The sequence below is a fragment of the Symphodus melops genome, assembly GCF_947650265.1.
Source record: "Symphodus melops genome assembly, chromosome: 23".
Taxonomy (NCBI): domain Eukaryota; kingdom Metazoa; phylum Chordata; class Actinopteri; order Labriformes; family Labridae; genus Symphodus; species Symphodus melops.
In genome coordinates, this window is record NC_136713.1 from 10,320,465 (window position 1) to 10,336,720 (window position 16,256).

A 16,256-nucleotide genomic window follows, 5' to 3' on the forward strand; every position below is an offset into this window, starting at 1 on the left:
GTGCAACAGATCGTGTTTGCATATAAGCATGATCTCCCTCTCCATCAACATCTTTGCCTTCCCTGGAAACACGCGCACACACACACACACACACACACACACACACACACACACACACACACACACACACACACAATTATGTGCTCCAACATCATTCACAAACACTCTTTCCTGGCAGTCATTAGGGTCCCATGAGCTCTTTTGCTTGTAGCACCTCAGTCTCGTAGATCTTCTTTGCCAATAATCGTCATAATTGATGTTTCTCTTCTAAGCCTCTAATGATGTTTTTAGTATTTATGGTTATAGACGGCCGGGCGAGCTGATTCATAATAGTTTCTTCCTGTTCCTTTATTGGCATGGCGTTTTCTCACATTCACATCAGTAAATTAATTTTGACCTCGCGATGCCGTATATCACAGCAAACCACTGCACGGCGTCTCCCTGTGACCAGGTTTTCTTTAGCTGTTGTCGTAAAGAATGGTTTATTGATCCTCGCTGCTGACGCTTTAATAAGTGCTTTGCATAACAAGTGTTTTACTGCAAGATAAATCACGTGGGCTGGCAGCAGGCTGTCAAACGCACAAGTACACACACATATGTAGACATAAAGCAGGGGAGGGATGCAGAAGTGAGTGACCAGTGTTTGCTTTTCTAAACACATTAGTCCATTAAAAAATAGACAGAAGGCAGAAAGTAGATCCATTGGATGTGCTTGAAACCCAAATTTACATTACCTTTCTTACTATGTCATATAGGCTCTGATACACATAACAGTGAGCATCTTGGTTTTCTCCAAATTCCCCAAAAAACTGAGCTACCTACTATTTATTCAGTCGTAGTAAGCTATTCAGCATTAGCATTGTTGGCGGGCCAAAATCGACAGTTGAAGGTGATTTCATGCATCTGCAGGTGTTAAATAACAACTGAGGTTTTGTATCTGAGTCTGACAGAGATTCTGGCTCCTATTCTGTGATCTATTTTTGACAACTGGAGTAAAATGTTGACAGCATACTGTAAGTTTAGCCTCATTTAAGTTTATGTTTAGCGAACACCATAGAGTTATCAATTAGCATTAAAGCTTAAAGAAAAAACAACATGCCAACACCACATATCATATGAACTGGAACAAAGTATTTGAACTCACCATTTAGGGACCACATTCATTGAGTTTTAAGCAACCAAAAGAAAAAATGAACAGACACGTGTTTCATGTTTATCAAAGCGGAAAACATCGACCCTCACTCTTAAAATACACATTACTTTAAAACACTTAAGTAATGACCTGCCTGTTGTCGGCATGCTGGACAACACCAGCAGTTCTGATAGGAACAGGAGGAATTCAATCAGGGAGATCCATGGCCCTGAACTGGGGCCCCTGAGTGAGATCGATGGCCTGAGAGACAGGTTGCGAAGGGGTCAGCTCCCCTGGTACAGTGTTTTATCCTCGTCCTGTTGCCACTCCTGTTAAGGGCGGGTGGAGAAGGAAAGGGAAGCCAAAAGCTGCGTTGCATCCTGGTCCCAGAGGCAGACCAAGCCTACGACAATAATATCATTTTATGTCAGCCATGAGTGAAAGTTTCTCCAACTTGGGGCGGGCTGATTGATGGCTGTTGTAAATCAGACCTGAAAGTGCTGCATGGGGTTTTATAGCTTGGGGAAATGATGCAAGTTGTATACAACTCTGCCTAACCCTTCTATACTTTAAGCTCCTCTTACTATTCAAGGATTTCGTGCTTTCAAAGTAAAATAGATGCCTACACTGCGAGGACCAATATTCTCTAAAGATGAATTTGTCGGAGCTCTAAGGCCCAAACACTTTTTTATTTTATCAAGTTAAAATGAAATAAAAACCTGTAGACATTTAAAAAAACAAGCCAAGTTGTCTGGTTGTGCGATATTATCATAATTTGAGCCATTACGTCCAAGACTGAATTACCAACATAGCAAATGAGGCAGCTGCTCTAGGGACCCAAGAAGCTCCAGGAGCGCTTCATGTCAATTAGGTTTTTTTAATATGATTGAGTCAAATTTGTTAGGGAATTTGGAGCAGTGAGGATCAACTAATGAGGGTTATTTCATTTTGTGGCTGTGTCCTCCTGTCCAGAGTCTCTGTGTCAAACTGTCGTCTAAAGAGCTATTCTGCTTTGGTCTTTTTTCACTTATCAGAATAAAGTTCAAGTTGAAAGCAAATAAATACATGACAGTGATGAAATGACTTGGTCACAAATTGCCCAGAGCTTGGCACATTGGGGTCAGACTTTTTGACACAATAGACATTTTCTTGAAATGGTTGCCTTGGATCTTGCAGAATTATGGATGTAATTAAAAAAAAACAACAACAATCTGGAACCATGAAACAACAAAGATGACAATCTTTAGATGGCACAACATTGCTGAAATCATCTATTTAATCATGTCCATTCATACTACATCAGAATTGACACATACAGTACATCTTGTTTGTCCTCTTATTAACCTGCTCTTGATTCTGTAGCTTTGGAGGTTGCGGCTGTAGAATTTTAAGTCTTTACACTGCAGGCTACTTCTTAAAAAACATTTCTTCTTGTCTTCTCCGTCTAAGCACACTGCTTTTAAAGCCATAAAGATCAAAGACATAAAATGTGAAAATGCCGAACAAACGGTTTCATTCTCAATTTCAATTTGCCCGATCAATCTTGGAGGCTGTAGTAAAGTCTTAAGAAAAGTTTTAAAAAGTGTCATTGTGGGATTCCTTTGAAAGACTAAAATGAGATGTTGATTGAGTGATCAATAGTAACAGCCTTCCTTTGAAATGATCGCCAACACAGAAATTTGGATCGAACCGTCTGAGATGTTAAGACTAAAAAAAGAGGGCTCATATAATCCATCAAGCAGCCGAGAAAAATAGCAGACAAGGTGAAAGAAAAGTGAATAACAATTCAAAAATAACACTAGAAATATTGATCTGTGTGCGCGTGTGTTCATATCTGTTAGGTGATGTGTCTTCAAAGAAAGAAAGAACACAGACGCTGTAAGAAAAAAACATTGAATAATAGTCGTGAAGCTGGATATGTGAGCAATAGTATGTTTTTATCACTATCATTCTGAAATACTGTGTTTGTACACACTACAACGGCCCACCACCAAACAAAGGAAGCTGTGATTTGTCTAAGGTTACTAAAGGTAAGGCGTGTCGCTGCTTATTCAACTGATGTTACGAGGAGGTGGGAGAAAAAATGTTGGATTTTTGAAGAGTTTGTGACTTACCTTTTTTTTTCAAGATGTATTTTTGGGCTTTGTGCCTTTATTGGAGAGATAGGACAGTGGATAGAGCTTTGACACGCAGGAAAGTAGCCAAAGGTCAGACTCGCACCCAGGCTGCCCACCTGGAGGACCACAGTGTCCACACGTGCGGTAGATTAAAAGAGGCATTAAAGCTAAAAAACTCTTTGTTATATATGTATACCCCTTACAGTCACCTACTCAAACTACTCAAGCACACTGCTTTTTTAAATATTATTACATTTTGAATGAAAAAAAACATATTTAAATTTGTTCATGAAAAATAAATACTTGTGTTATTTTAAGCAGTTTAGTTTGAATATTTCTTTTAAAGTCAGCTATTTCAATGTTAATCCATTAAACTGAATTTGAAATAAATATGAATCTAAATTTTAAAGTTTTTATTCAGTTATTCAGTTCAACAGACAGAAATGAATGAATATTACTGCCCCTCCTGAGAAACAGAAGTAAAAGAGATCTTCAAAAAGAGACGACCATCATTGTTAGATGTTTTTTGCGCTTTGTCCTGTATTTATACTGTTGATACAGGTGGACTTGCATTTCTCAAAGTGCTCTCCTTTGTGTCCCTGTTGAACTTGGTTTCCATTCAGCCAGTATGTATGATGCTGTGCTGCTCATCTTTTGCGCTCAGAATTGCTATTTAAGCAGGATCGATAAATAGCTACTCCAAACCTTTCGTTCAGCTCTAAATGAGCTCTTGTAAAATCATTGTGTTGTTGTTATTTTTCTGATGATATGCACTAGTTTTTGAAGGAGACCTTAACCTGAACGTATCGCACATCATTCTGGTTCCTCTCAGCCTGAACCACGTTTTCGGTCCGTACATGTTGTTCTCTCTAGCTTGTGTACTGTCAACAGATCAGAAAGAGTTTATAGTCTAAGACATTATATAAAACAAATAGATGGACTGCGGGAGAGGAAATGATAAAGGAAACTGCACCTAAGAGCTGAGGTAGTTACTGATGACTTGCAGCCTCTTAATATCAAACAGTGACCTGCTGTTGTTTTGCTGTGTTCTAATTAATTTCAATCGTTTCATTTTACTGATTTAAGAAACCTTGGGGTTGTGCAACCTTGTTAAAAAGGCAGCACTTGGTTTACAGACCCTCGTTAGGCATCAAAATAATATTAAATAACATTTGGTACTGTAGCAAATTGCAAAATCAAGATAAAATCCAAGAAATAACAATATGTACAAATCATACTCTCTGTGGCTCTGTTTTTATTGCATGCTTCAGCCTGTGGTGCTTTAGTAAAGCTGTTTCAGTTTCATATTTGATATATTATAAACAGATGTTGCAATAAATTAACTGCGTGAGCGGGAAATCAATATATTTTTACTCACTGCTTACTATACTGCCACTTTTAAATTTGATTGATCACTTTTCTTGTGATGAGTCAGTCGTCTCTCAGTTCATGACTGTAAGCAGTGTCTTTCTATATGGACGGTGTTTTCAGAAGTTAAATTGGAGCCAGGTGTAATTTGACTGCAACATTTTATTTTCAATGAAACATTGTCTCAATGCAAAAATGTTGTTTGGCTTTAGTTTATGTTTATCTGATTACAATACACATAAATGCACGTTTTTTTAATTTTTATTTTGTTTCACATGGAACACAGCTAACACAATTCCTGGTATAAGTGCCCCTGTTTCTGTTTTTCATCTTTTTTAGATCTTTCAGAGGAAATTGCTTCAAGAGTGAGCTCGGTCATTATTGCACTTAAATTCAAATGCAAACGCTTTCAAAAAACACAGGGCCATTAAGTCACAGTGATAATTTCCCCATTTTGATGATCTCTCTCTCCATCTTTCAGAGTCACACAGGTAACCGTTTAGCACACACAACCATGGACTCACACACACCTCTGCCAAGTCATAATCTATCTCACTGCATCTGGCGATATGAGGAAAGCTGACTTTTCCACATCAAGATGAGTATGAGGGGGAGGAAAGGTATTATCAGCCCCAGAGAAAGATAAGAGTTACCTCGTTGGACCAGGACTCCTGTGTAAAAAATCCAAAGGTCACCTGAGCTTGACTTCACAGCAGCCAACATGGAGACGCTGAAGGTCAGGGAGATTGCTGGGGCAATCCATCCACAAGAATGACATCTTTAGTTTCCCGTTTTTGGATTCTTTGATGCAACATGTTTGCAAGGCTTGGTATATCAGCAGGTTTTTGTTCATGCCAAATAATTCATAAGGATTTTTCTCACGAGAGAGGACAAAATTACAACTGTTAACCATCTCGAGAGGTGACCAAGGGAATGAGAGAGGCAGGGACATTTAGTAAAAGTCCATCTGAAGCGGGGCAGCAAACCAACCTGCTTGTGTCAAGTCGCTTAATGATTCTAATGGAGCTAAGGGACATCACCTATGTAAGTGATGGGATAAGTGGGGACCCTCGGCACCACAGTATCCAGGTATAATCATGAGGCCTTTGAAGCCAATAGCATAAAAATATACACTATACGGCTCAGCTATGAAATGGATGTAAACAAACACTGCAGCAAAAATAATTTGGATGATACGAGTAGCAAAGCTTTTTTAAGTTCACAGTGTATCCAGCATGTAAAGGAGGAATCAACAAAACACATGGCATGTGTTAAACCTAGATGTGAATGAATTGAGCTATGCCAGTTTTTTTTTTACAGAAATGTAGTTCTTAACATATTATTAGCTATTCAGCTTGAATACAGTCCAAAAATAGGATTCACTTTGTCAACTTTTGTACCTTCACATCAGGCATTCTTGTAGTGTTTCTTTGAACCACAGTATGGCCCATTTACTCCCTTAGTGCAGTTTGTTTGTGCAGCATAGGTCATTCAAAACAAATAAATAACCACACTGAAAGGTCTGACAGTGCAGGGCTCTGTCTTCTTCCGAGTGTACTGTGCTGTGGTGCAGTTTGTCAGGAGTGAAAATGCAATCTAAAAAACCTGCTATTTGTACGGGTTAAACTGTACATCTTCTGTCTTTGATATAGCACAGAAAAACACCATGGCTTCAAGATGGATTTTGACATGTCTCAGTTAGCGGTTCCCTATGTCTGAATTGAGGACAGATTGAAGTCTGAACCAATGATCATTTTCAGCCATTTCTTTCCCATGCTTCTAACTGTTAGGAGCAGCAGTGTGAGTGAAATACAAGCCAATAATTCTGGCCAGAGCCAGTTCTGGTGGGTCTTTGGCTTCCCCAAGGCTGTCCGGTGTTGCTTTATCTATTTGTGATTTTCATGGACTGAATGTCAAGGTGAAGCTGAGGGATGGACACTGTCCAGTTAGACAGTGTTAGGATACCAGATATTGTGTTTCCAGAATCCACTTGTTGATTGCACCACAGCAGTTTGCAGCCACACTAAAAGGGGTAAAGATACATTAATTCAGATAATGTAGTGAGCATAGTACCTATGCTAATTCTGAGTTTCTGTGCCAGGAAAGGTTTAATTGAATCCGTTGTTTTGGGTTCAAAGTATTAATTAACATCAAATTAACAAGGAGTATCTTGTGAGTTATAATGAGATAAATAGTTGGATAAACATACAGAATGGTGCATAATTGGCAGTATTGCAACACTGTTCTGGACTGTTGATAAAGAATGATAATGATTCCACTTTATTGAAGCTCATATTCTAACCTCGGACCACTTATCCAAGGTCGTGACCGAAGGAGTCAGATACAAACAAGCTGGAATGAGGATCCAATTAAATACTAAACAACAAATATATGGTAAAATTACAGATCTTTGCTTCATTGGAATTTTGCCTGCATTTTCCTATGTTCCCATTTCATTGAAGTGCTGATAGTGACAAAGCGTTAGGTATCAGGTAAAATTACAGATCTGTGCGTCATTGGCAGTATTGCTCTTGAGATAGAGCCCCAGAAATTCTTCATTCTCCATTCCTTCATTGTCCTGTTGAGTTCAGCCCATTATGTATATTCGTCTGTATATATCCATTATCGCTATTTTTCAACATTTATATTTATCTTACTATTCTATTCTGTTTTGAATTTTGGATTTCTGTATTGCTGCTGCATCGCCTGAATTTCCCTTGGGGATCAATAAAGTAATCCCTGATCTTATTTTATCTTAAATAATTAATTTCCAAGGATGTACAGCAAAGGACTTTCCAGTAAGTACATCTGAAGAGCATATTTGCAGCTAGCTTCATCATTTGCAGTGGTGCTTGCCATATTCTGGACTGTTATGGTAACAATTAAGCATGAAGAGGAAACCTTTGATTAGCAAAGCCTGCTGACCCTTGGCTCAGATCAAGACCTTTGGCACTGTCCAAAAGAACTGGAGAGAAGCAGATAAAAAAAAAAATTCATTTTTTTTCAAAGACGCGCTTGAGAATACAATTATGGAGAAGGGCACCAGGGCTACTTTCCTTAAACTGTTCATGGATGAGTCTACGTAGCTTTGTTTTAAGGAATTTGTGGGGAAAAAAAGGTCCAATAATCTACGTATGAACCTGGACTTTTCTTTTAAAGCACAGGTGCTCAGACACTACGTTCTCAATTCATGCAAAACACAAGAAGGGACTCCTTCCCCCTCGTTGGAGCTAAAGAAAAATCAACTTCAGGTACAATCAAACCTTTAAGTGCCTCTTTAGTCTGATACACCTCATTCTTTACAAGTCTTTAGTTCCTGGCCATTACCTATAACATCCCAGCTTGAAGACATTTGCCACACAGAGTGTTGCCATTAGGAATGAAAAGTTCTCTCAGGGCGAAAACCTTTCTTGGATTTTCTCATTCTCATGCCCTCTGACCGTGCATCTTGTCGGCTGAGCCTAATCTGACAGGATACTAATAGATGGTCAAATTAACATAATGTCCAGCCATTAGGAGTGGTTAACCTTTGACTCATCACACTGACAGGGATAATAGGACTAGCAGAAAGAAGCCACAGATGCTAATGCACTGTGAACTCATGTTATTTACAAATTATTTCCACACTTCACACAGTCTGGTCACACAGATGGGAGATTATATTTGATTTCAAAGTTTTGATGCACACACATACAGAAGTATTGTCACTGTCCATGTCATTTTGTCCAATAATTTGGTCCTTAAGCCATGCTATCAGCTAGGGACACTCAAGACGGCAGAATAACAGAGCTTTCAAGCAGTCGTCATTTCACCTCAATGAACTTTGGTCGCCGGTTCACCCTCATTGTGGAAACAAATCCGAGCACTTTCCTCGGTCCTGAACTCTGGTTCGCTCCTCTAGTTTATGCATGGAGTCCTTATGCACTACCACAAACATATGTGTGTCTTCTCCACTGATCCGGCATGATGTCTCATTCCCCCTCATTTTCTCAGACCCTTGCTTCTTTCTAATTGAAGCGGCAGTGAATACAATTATGGTGAGAATCATCCCGGCCTGATGTGAGGACGGATTAACGGGATTAAGGCGATAATCTGTTGACCCTCTGGCCCCAGCGCAGTATGAGGCTGGGAAGGCAATTTGAAGCAGAGAAGAAAAAGAGATAGGGGGGCTTTTAATGAGAGAGCCGACGAAAGCCTCTGACCACTGGAGGCGTGCTTGGCGTGCCGCTGGGGGATTACTTTCTGCAAGACTCCGCTCCATAATCTCACCTAACCCCTCACTTCAACCCCACTGCCCACTGAGTCAGTCATCTAAAGATGTTCAGGAATGGCCCCACGCATAGCTGCAGTAATAAGAGCTGCTGCGTCATACAACATGATGAATGATGGTGAGGAACAATACTGTTTTTAGGGGGCGGTGCGTTTTTTTTTTAAGCAATGTTTGACTGCTGAAGGTTCAGAAGGGTTTTTAATGGATAAATACATGTTAGGTGGAGGGTCCCAGCCATTACGTTTGAGACTGGAAAGCAAGCATAATGGCGACCTGACCCTGCTTAAGAAAGAGGAGAAACAAAACATTTAACTTCTAGCGCTATGTCGGATTAAATTGCACATTTTTCATTTTCCCTATGCTTTTTCTGAACTTTGGGAAAGCAGAAATATACTTTTTTCAGCTTTTAAGCGTACCCTGTGGATGTAAACTTGATTTTTTACTTCTAAAATCTTTGGGTTTTTTGGTGTGTGTGGGTAGAAAGAAGTTGTAACATTTTTAAGGCAAAGGAAAAAGTTCAAATATTGCATAATTGATGAGAAGATCTAAGAAGTACTTATTGTTGTGTTAAATTAATACCAAGATTACCCCCCAAAGTGTGCAAACAAAAGAGTTGTACAGCTTCTCTGTTGCTGGGGGAACTGTGAGCGAGCTTAAAAGTTACTGACGGATACAGTTGGCAGTGTGTGCACTCGCCTATACATAAGAATATGCTCAGAGTAAACTCTGGCAGTGTATGTTTTCCTCAGGTTTTAGGCAGTGTGAACAACCACTGGATGAGAAACCGACGACTCACCCCTTCAAGATCACATTTTATTTTTAACAGCGGGCTGGATTATCTTATATCTTTTGTCCTGCAACCAAAGTATATTTCAGATTTTTTTTACCACGTGACCCTTCAGTCATCACTCATCAGAAACCCTTTCAATTTAATACCTGTTATACAGTTGTTGATCCGCAATGCTCTGGATCAATGGACTGAGATTAAAAATGATGTTAATGGATGTTTGATGGGTTAAAGGCAGCCTGCAAATCATCCTTACTTTTCTGTCTAATGAAAGGCAGGAATGAAAGGCTTTCTGTCTGAATTAGACTTTCATCTTTTGACACCTGTCTTGTAGTTTTCAATGAATAGCAAGTGCTGAAAGTCCTTGCCTGACAAAATGAATAATATATGTACGCATATGATGTTCTGTTAAATGACGATTCCTCTTTTCATCAGTGTTCTTGGTTGTGTTAGTGTCAAAATTCCTGTAATTGCGACACAGTTTTATTGAAAACAGAAAGGGGGTTACACGTAACAAAACAGTTTTAGAGGATCGTGTCGTCATTTTATTCACACCCTATTCAACCCTAACCCTGAAGACAAGAAGTTGTATCCACTGGGAATATGTCTCCACACTGCCTCAGGAGACTGTGTAGTTTTTACAATGGCTCCTTTTAGTTAAACGTGATATTAAAGAGACCTATTTCAACAGAAATCAAAAAGCACCCTACTTCAAACAAATCTGCAGCAGTCGCATGGCGAGACAGAAAGCCACCGCCAGCACTTCCCACAAGCATCTGTTTGTAGCAGACAGTCCAAACACAATTAGCCAAGGGATTTGTAATAGATTTATGCGAACAGGGTACCAGTGATGATAGAAATGTTGTGGAAACCGAGTCGACTCCAAGATATCAGCATGCGCTTTTCAGATTTGTTGTTTGGCCCAGCAGAAAGAAACAGCAGGTACGGCTGCGTGTTTCACAAAGGCAGGGAGACAATGTGTTTTCTGTCTGAGATTTTTATGACCAAAAAAGGGTTCAGTGACTCCTCTATCTGCTTGTCCACACTGTGTGCTGAGTCAGGCTACTGTCCTGGGGTTATTCAATCAGGCGCTGGTCTCTCTGGGCCAAACATACATACTCACGCTTATGTTCTCTGAGGCAACACTAAATATGTGCCAATAAAGTGTTAAACAAAAAGGGCGCTGAAACATTAGCCCACCCTGTTATGCTAACATACACACAGTCTCAAAGGTTGATTTAATTCAAAGTTGGCAGTTAGCGTCAACATGCTGCTAACTGCTACGTGTTTATTCACCAGGATTATTCGATGCACCCTTATTTGTACTCCGTTTGCCGTCTTGATCTCTTGAGATCACATCATTGAGGCATTCATGCATATTTGATGCACGCTTCTTGTTTGTCAGCCACTTTCAAACGAGCATGACTTTTCACCCTTAATATTTCTTTGAGGAAGTTTAAAAATTACAACATCAAATCAGATTTGATGCATTATTGTGATGTTTCTCCTTCTTTTGCTTCTTTGTATCCAGATACATTTTGATTAATGTACCCTGTCACCCAGAAAACCTTTCACACTTTAAGTTTTAGACTGTTTTGCTCCACAGTTTTAATCCGGATGATGTCTGATCCATTTATTGGTGAGATAGAAAACAACAGCAGTATTTTTAATAACACATCCATGTGGAGATTCAGATTCTCACTGTGAGTTTATCAGTGTTTCAGGTCAGGCTCCATAGAGCATCCTGCTGAGGTTGACAGTCTGAGGCTGCTCTGACAGGGACCGCCATCTGGTCGTCCCCTCTACACTGACTTACCTTTATTTGTCTACATCACTTTGGACCATTTACTGAAAACACACAACTTAAATCATGTGTAATTTTTCTGAATCAACAATGTTCCAGTAGCCCTGCTCGCTGTCATTCGCTTAAAAACATTCATGCACCACATTAATCATAATAATCCTGTTTGTCTTGTGTTGAATATAAAGTGCGTTAGGCATCTGAGAAGCTGCTGAGGCAAGCTTTTTTACTTGTTTTTCAACGCCCCACTTTCAGCAAATACACTGTTTCCTTTTCACTTGACAGAAAGAACACAAAGTGATGATGTGTTTTACTCTATACCATGAAAGTAAGTAACTCACTTCACATCCTGGTTACAGTGCATTGTGTGACTTATTAACAAGGGAGCGGCAGATCCCAAAGGAGGTAGCATTATACGTAATTTTTCTTTGAATTTGTTTGTTTGTGATGCTGAAGGAAAAACTATCTTATCTTATCTTATAGATGAATTCAATTGTGGCCATGTGTAACCTGGAAATCTGTTTGACATTCCCAGGGTTAACCCTGAAATCCTAAACTATGATTGGCTATTTAGTTAGAGGCAGACTTGTGTCGGTGACTCAAAGAAATCGGTTAAAAAAATGTCCAACATGTATGGACGGGTGATTCAACTTCCAAAACTTGATGAGCTCTATGATACTATACGACACGATCCAAATGAAAAAAAACTATAAATTCAAACACCATCCACATCTCTGTACTGAAACTTGTTCTTCATCCATTTCTAATGATTGCAAGTGCAGAAATCTATTTGCAGGAGTCCCTTTTCCCAGATTATTTGGCCCTGAAATGCATTTAAATTCTTCAAAATTGTTGCAAATTTTGCTGCTTAAATTAATGTACTCTTCACCCACTGAACCTTTATTTGGAAAATATCAATGGGTTCACTAGCTTATGGTATTCGTCATGGCATTTGCAGAAGTAATAATATAGATACTGCATTGTTTACACTTCTGCCTTACAAGGACATTGCAAATTATTTGAATTTAAAAGACATTAAGACTTTGGACCCAGACCTGAGACCATGGCATTTTTACGTGTTTTAACAGTCTGAGACGTGCCAGCTCTCGTCCTGTTGTCGCCGTTGTAAAATCCAAAGTCAAACTTTTTTTTTATTTTATTTTACTTTATTGATCCCTGAGGGGAAATTATATGTTTTTCCTCTGGTGGACATGCAATGCATAGGCATACTCGTGCAAGTGGACATGCACTGACAGAGAGACGGAGCTGCCCCCAGCAGCGTGCGTGTGTGTGTGTGTGTGTGTGAGGGGGGATGGGGGTGATGCCATGCTCAAGGGCACCCCGGCGTTGCTTAAAAGGTGGTGAGCTACTGCCGCCCCTTGCAGTTGTAAAATGTTAATGATTAATTAACTTGTTAATGCTTCACATAAACCTCCACAGTAGGTTCTCTATGCAAGTGCTTTTTCCTGCTCTTCAATACGGCCATATAACTTGGTTGCTAAGGCAAAAGCCAAGCGTGGGTGACAGCGGGGATGACAGAGCGATCGCTGACAGGCGGACTTCAAGACAAGCCACGAGTTCTTCTACTGGTGCTAAACGCTTAGTCCTTTTATGCCATACACAAAGGAAGCTGCATTATGCAACGCTTTGCAACAGCGGAGTGGTGTCAGTACTGGTGACATGTCAGCTATGAAATGGACGATGGCTTTTAAAAACAACCAGACACTCACTGACACACAGCAGTGATTGTGTTTCAGTTCATTACAAATAAGTGAAAGGTTGGCCTTTTGAAAGTAAATGGATGATGCTAATTAAAGTTTTTTGCTGGTTTATTTACACGTCATTCTGGAAACATGACCAGAGGACAGGAAGGTGAATGAAAGTGTCAATTCCAATATCACTGTTATGACATTACTCAGAGGGCCTGCATTTATAAAGCATTAATTGGAGCGCATTTATAAAGCATTAATTGGAGCGCATTTATAAAGCATTAATTGGAGCGCATTTATAAAGCATTGTTGGTGCATGGATAATGTTTGTTTGAATCACCGTTTAGCAGAGCTTTCGTTTACTACCAAATATATGACTTTAAATTGAATGTATTTAGTTTGATGGAGCAAAAAGGGACATTTGAGGACTTTAATGCTTAGAGAACAAAACATTAATTATTAATTAATTAATAACAAAGCTGTAATGTTAGTGGTGCATGAATAAAATTATTCAAAAATCACATCTTTAGACTGTAGAAGACTGCATCACTCAAAAGAGACTGTCAGAAATCGCCCGGCAGATCAAACCCCACTTTTTCAAGAAGGACCTCGCTGAAACCAAACTTTAATTTCTCTTCAACAATATAGTTTTTAGAAATTGCTGAAAACTCAATGACAAGCATTTCACACAGTGGCTGGATTATACTGCAATACAAGTTATATGTTAAATGGCAGGCAGGTAGTTTACATTTCCTGGCAAAAAGAAAAGGAAAATCTTGAACTTTTGCCTTTTAACAACTGAAAGAGCAACTCTATAAAATCAAATAAAAACAAAAATTGGCCCTCATGCTGTTAGGGAATCAATACAGATCCAAAATTCACACAAGTACTTATTCCGAGGAAGGGTTTATAATATCATCACACTAGCCAGAAAAAGAGATAATGGAAGCACATTTTAAAGGCCTTATTCAGCAAAGATAATCTATATTTAACAAAGACAACAGATGTTTGTTATCAACATCAATTAGATGTCAAACACCTTTACTCAACCAGCTGATTCCATAATCTACAATCATGATATTGCTGGGAAAGCTGTCGGGCCTCACTGGGAAAACATTGTTTCCACCATATCCCAGTTTCCAATTAGACAGCGTGACACACATCGCACCATAACCAAATGATGAACTCACTTCTGGCTTGCTGTTAGACGGGTTGTGACTTTTCCTTATCTGGTCCGTGTTGTCTGACAATGCAGCAATGGGGAATTACTGCCATGGAGCCCTTTTGACACATGTCCATGGACTGCAAGGCAATATGGGTCAGGATGGGAGACAAAAGATACTTGTTATCTCAAAATCGAAACCAGAATCAAAAAATCAATTCTGCCATCCAATTCCTCCTTTGTCATGGTTAAATGATGGAAGCATAAATTGGGTTTTACCCACTGTTTCAGCACTCAAACATGAAATATATCCAATCTTGTGTCTCCATTGATCTGAAAATCCAATGTCATTTACATTTCCTTGCCTAAATGGGTCACCATTGAGTCAGTTTTAATTTATTTATTTTTTCCTGAAATTGATAGGACAGTGGATAGAATATGGGCACCAGAGAGAGAGAGTGGAATGACTTTTGGAAAGGGAGACACAGGCCAGACTCGAACCAGGGCCGCCAACTTGTAGGTGTATAGCCTCCATACATGGGGTACCACCTTCGATATAAGGCCATCTGAGCCCCCTTTCAATTTCTTCATGCTTTCACAAAGAGACAAAATCTTCACAAATCAGACTTGCTGTCATTGTTTATCATATTAGACAATTATCATATTAATAGGTGTTGGATTTCTGGAAAACACAGCAGCAAGAGATCTCATTTCAATTCCTACTCAAACTAATGCTCTGGGCAACTATTTATGGGTCTCAAGTTATTTCATTGACTTAAATTCCACTTGCAACATAACGATATTTTTAAAATAACCCATGAAGACCTGCAAAACATCAGCATCTTGTCTGCTTTTCACCCACAGCCTCCAGCAGTGAGGGTTGGAGAGGAGTGATGCTGGGGGGCTCCTCAGCGCAGAGCAGGCGCTGGGCACGAGCGTGTTGACGCGAGAGCGCGCGCATAGGAAGGAAGCGAAGGAAGGAGCTGAGGCAGTCCAGTCGCCAGCGGAGCTCGAGACAGCGGATGAACGGAGCCAAGCTTGTGTGTCGCCCTAGTCGTTTTTTACAGCCGCGAAAAGCAGCGTCCGGCAGCGCGAAACCTGCCCGAAAATGATGCTCAAACTCGTCCACCTCCTCGGGGTGCTGGTCTGCGGCAGCCAAGGTAAGGGAGCCTGCGTGAATGTTTGAATCCATTTAGCTTGGTGAGTTTGTGGACAAGTTGGGTGTTATTTTGCTGTAAAGATCTGCGGCAGGCAGAGAGAGGGAGAGAGAGAGAGAGAGAGAGAGAGAGAGAGATACAGAGTGTGTTTCAAAGAGACAGAGAGGGAGAGAGAGAGAGAGAGAGCTGGTTTGTTTAACTGGACGTTATTTTGTAGTTGAAGCACGTCTTGCAGGGGCCAGAATGCCTTCTTACTGAAAAGGGGGATTATGATGGGGTCCTCTTTTTAGGGTGGGTGAGCTGTTGAGATGCACAGTGTACTCAAGGCGGAAAAAAAACTGCTATCTTCATCATTTGGCGTGTTTAAGCCTCGCTGTTGAGTTCTTTAGGGGCAGCCTTAGGGATGCTTTCTTTCTAAAAGAGCTGGCTTTATCGTTATACCGATGTCTTCTCACTTGAACTTGCACCTGACAAGATTTATTACAATGCCGTATTGGTCGTCATATTAGCTTGGACCACCGCCTGTCATGTTGTCACGCACTCTCTACTAACGTGCTATACATAGCACAAATTAATACTGTCAAATTGTCAAGATTTTGCGGTGTAATCTTCCCTTGTGCTATGTATAAGAAACGCGGACCTATTTTGCCGACATGGACTCCAACATTCTTCGAAAAGTTTGGATATATTCGCCGCATTTGTGACAGTTGAGCGACACTTAACCGTTAATTGGGTTGCATGTGAGCAGCGCAC

The 16,256-nt window shown here is 40.0% G+C and overlaps 1 protein-coding gene across 1 annotated transcript in view; it reads left to right on the plus strand.

Moving 5' to 3' along the window:
- Positions 1-16,256, plus strand: part of LOC306818475 (neural cell adhesion molecule 2-like) — a 363,832-nt gene that overhangs the window by 110,111 nt on the left and 237,465 nt on the right. Inside the window, exon 7 of the mRNA XM_079336086.1 lies at positions 15,211-15,506. Coding sequence (XP_079192212.1) covers positions 15,455-15,506 — 52 coding nt within the window. The 5' untranslated portion in view covers positions 15,211-15,454. The remainder of the gene's footprint in view (positions 1-15,210; positions 15,507-16,256) is intronic.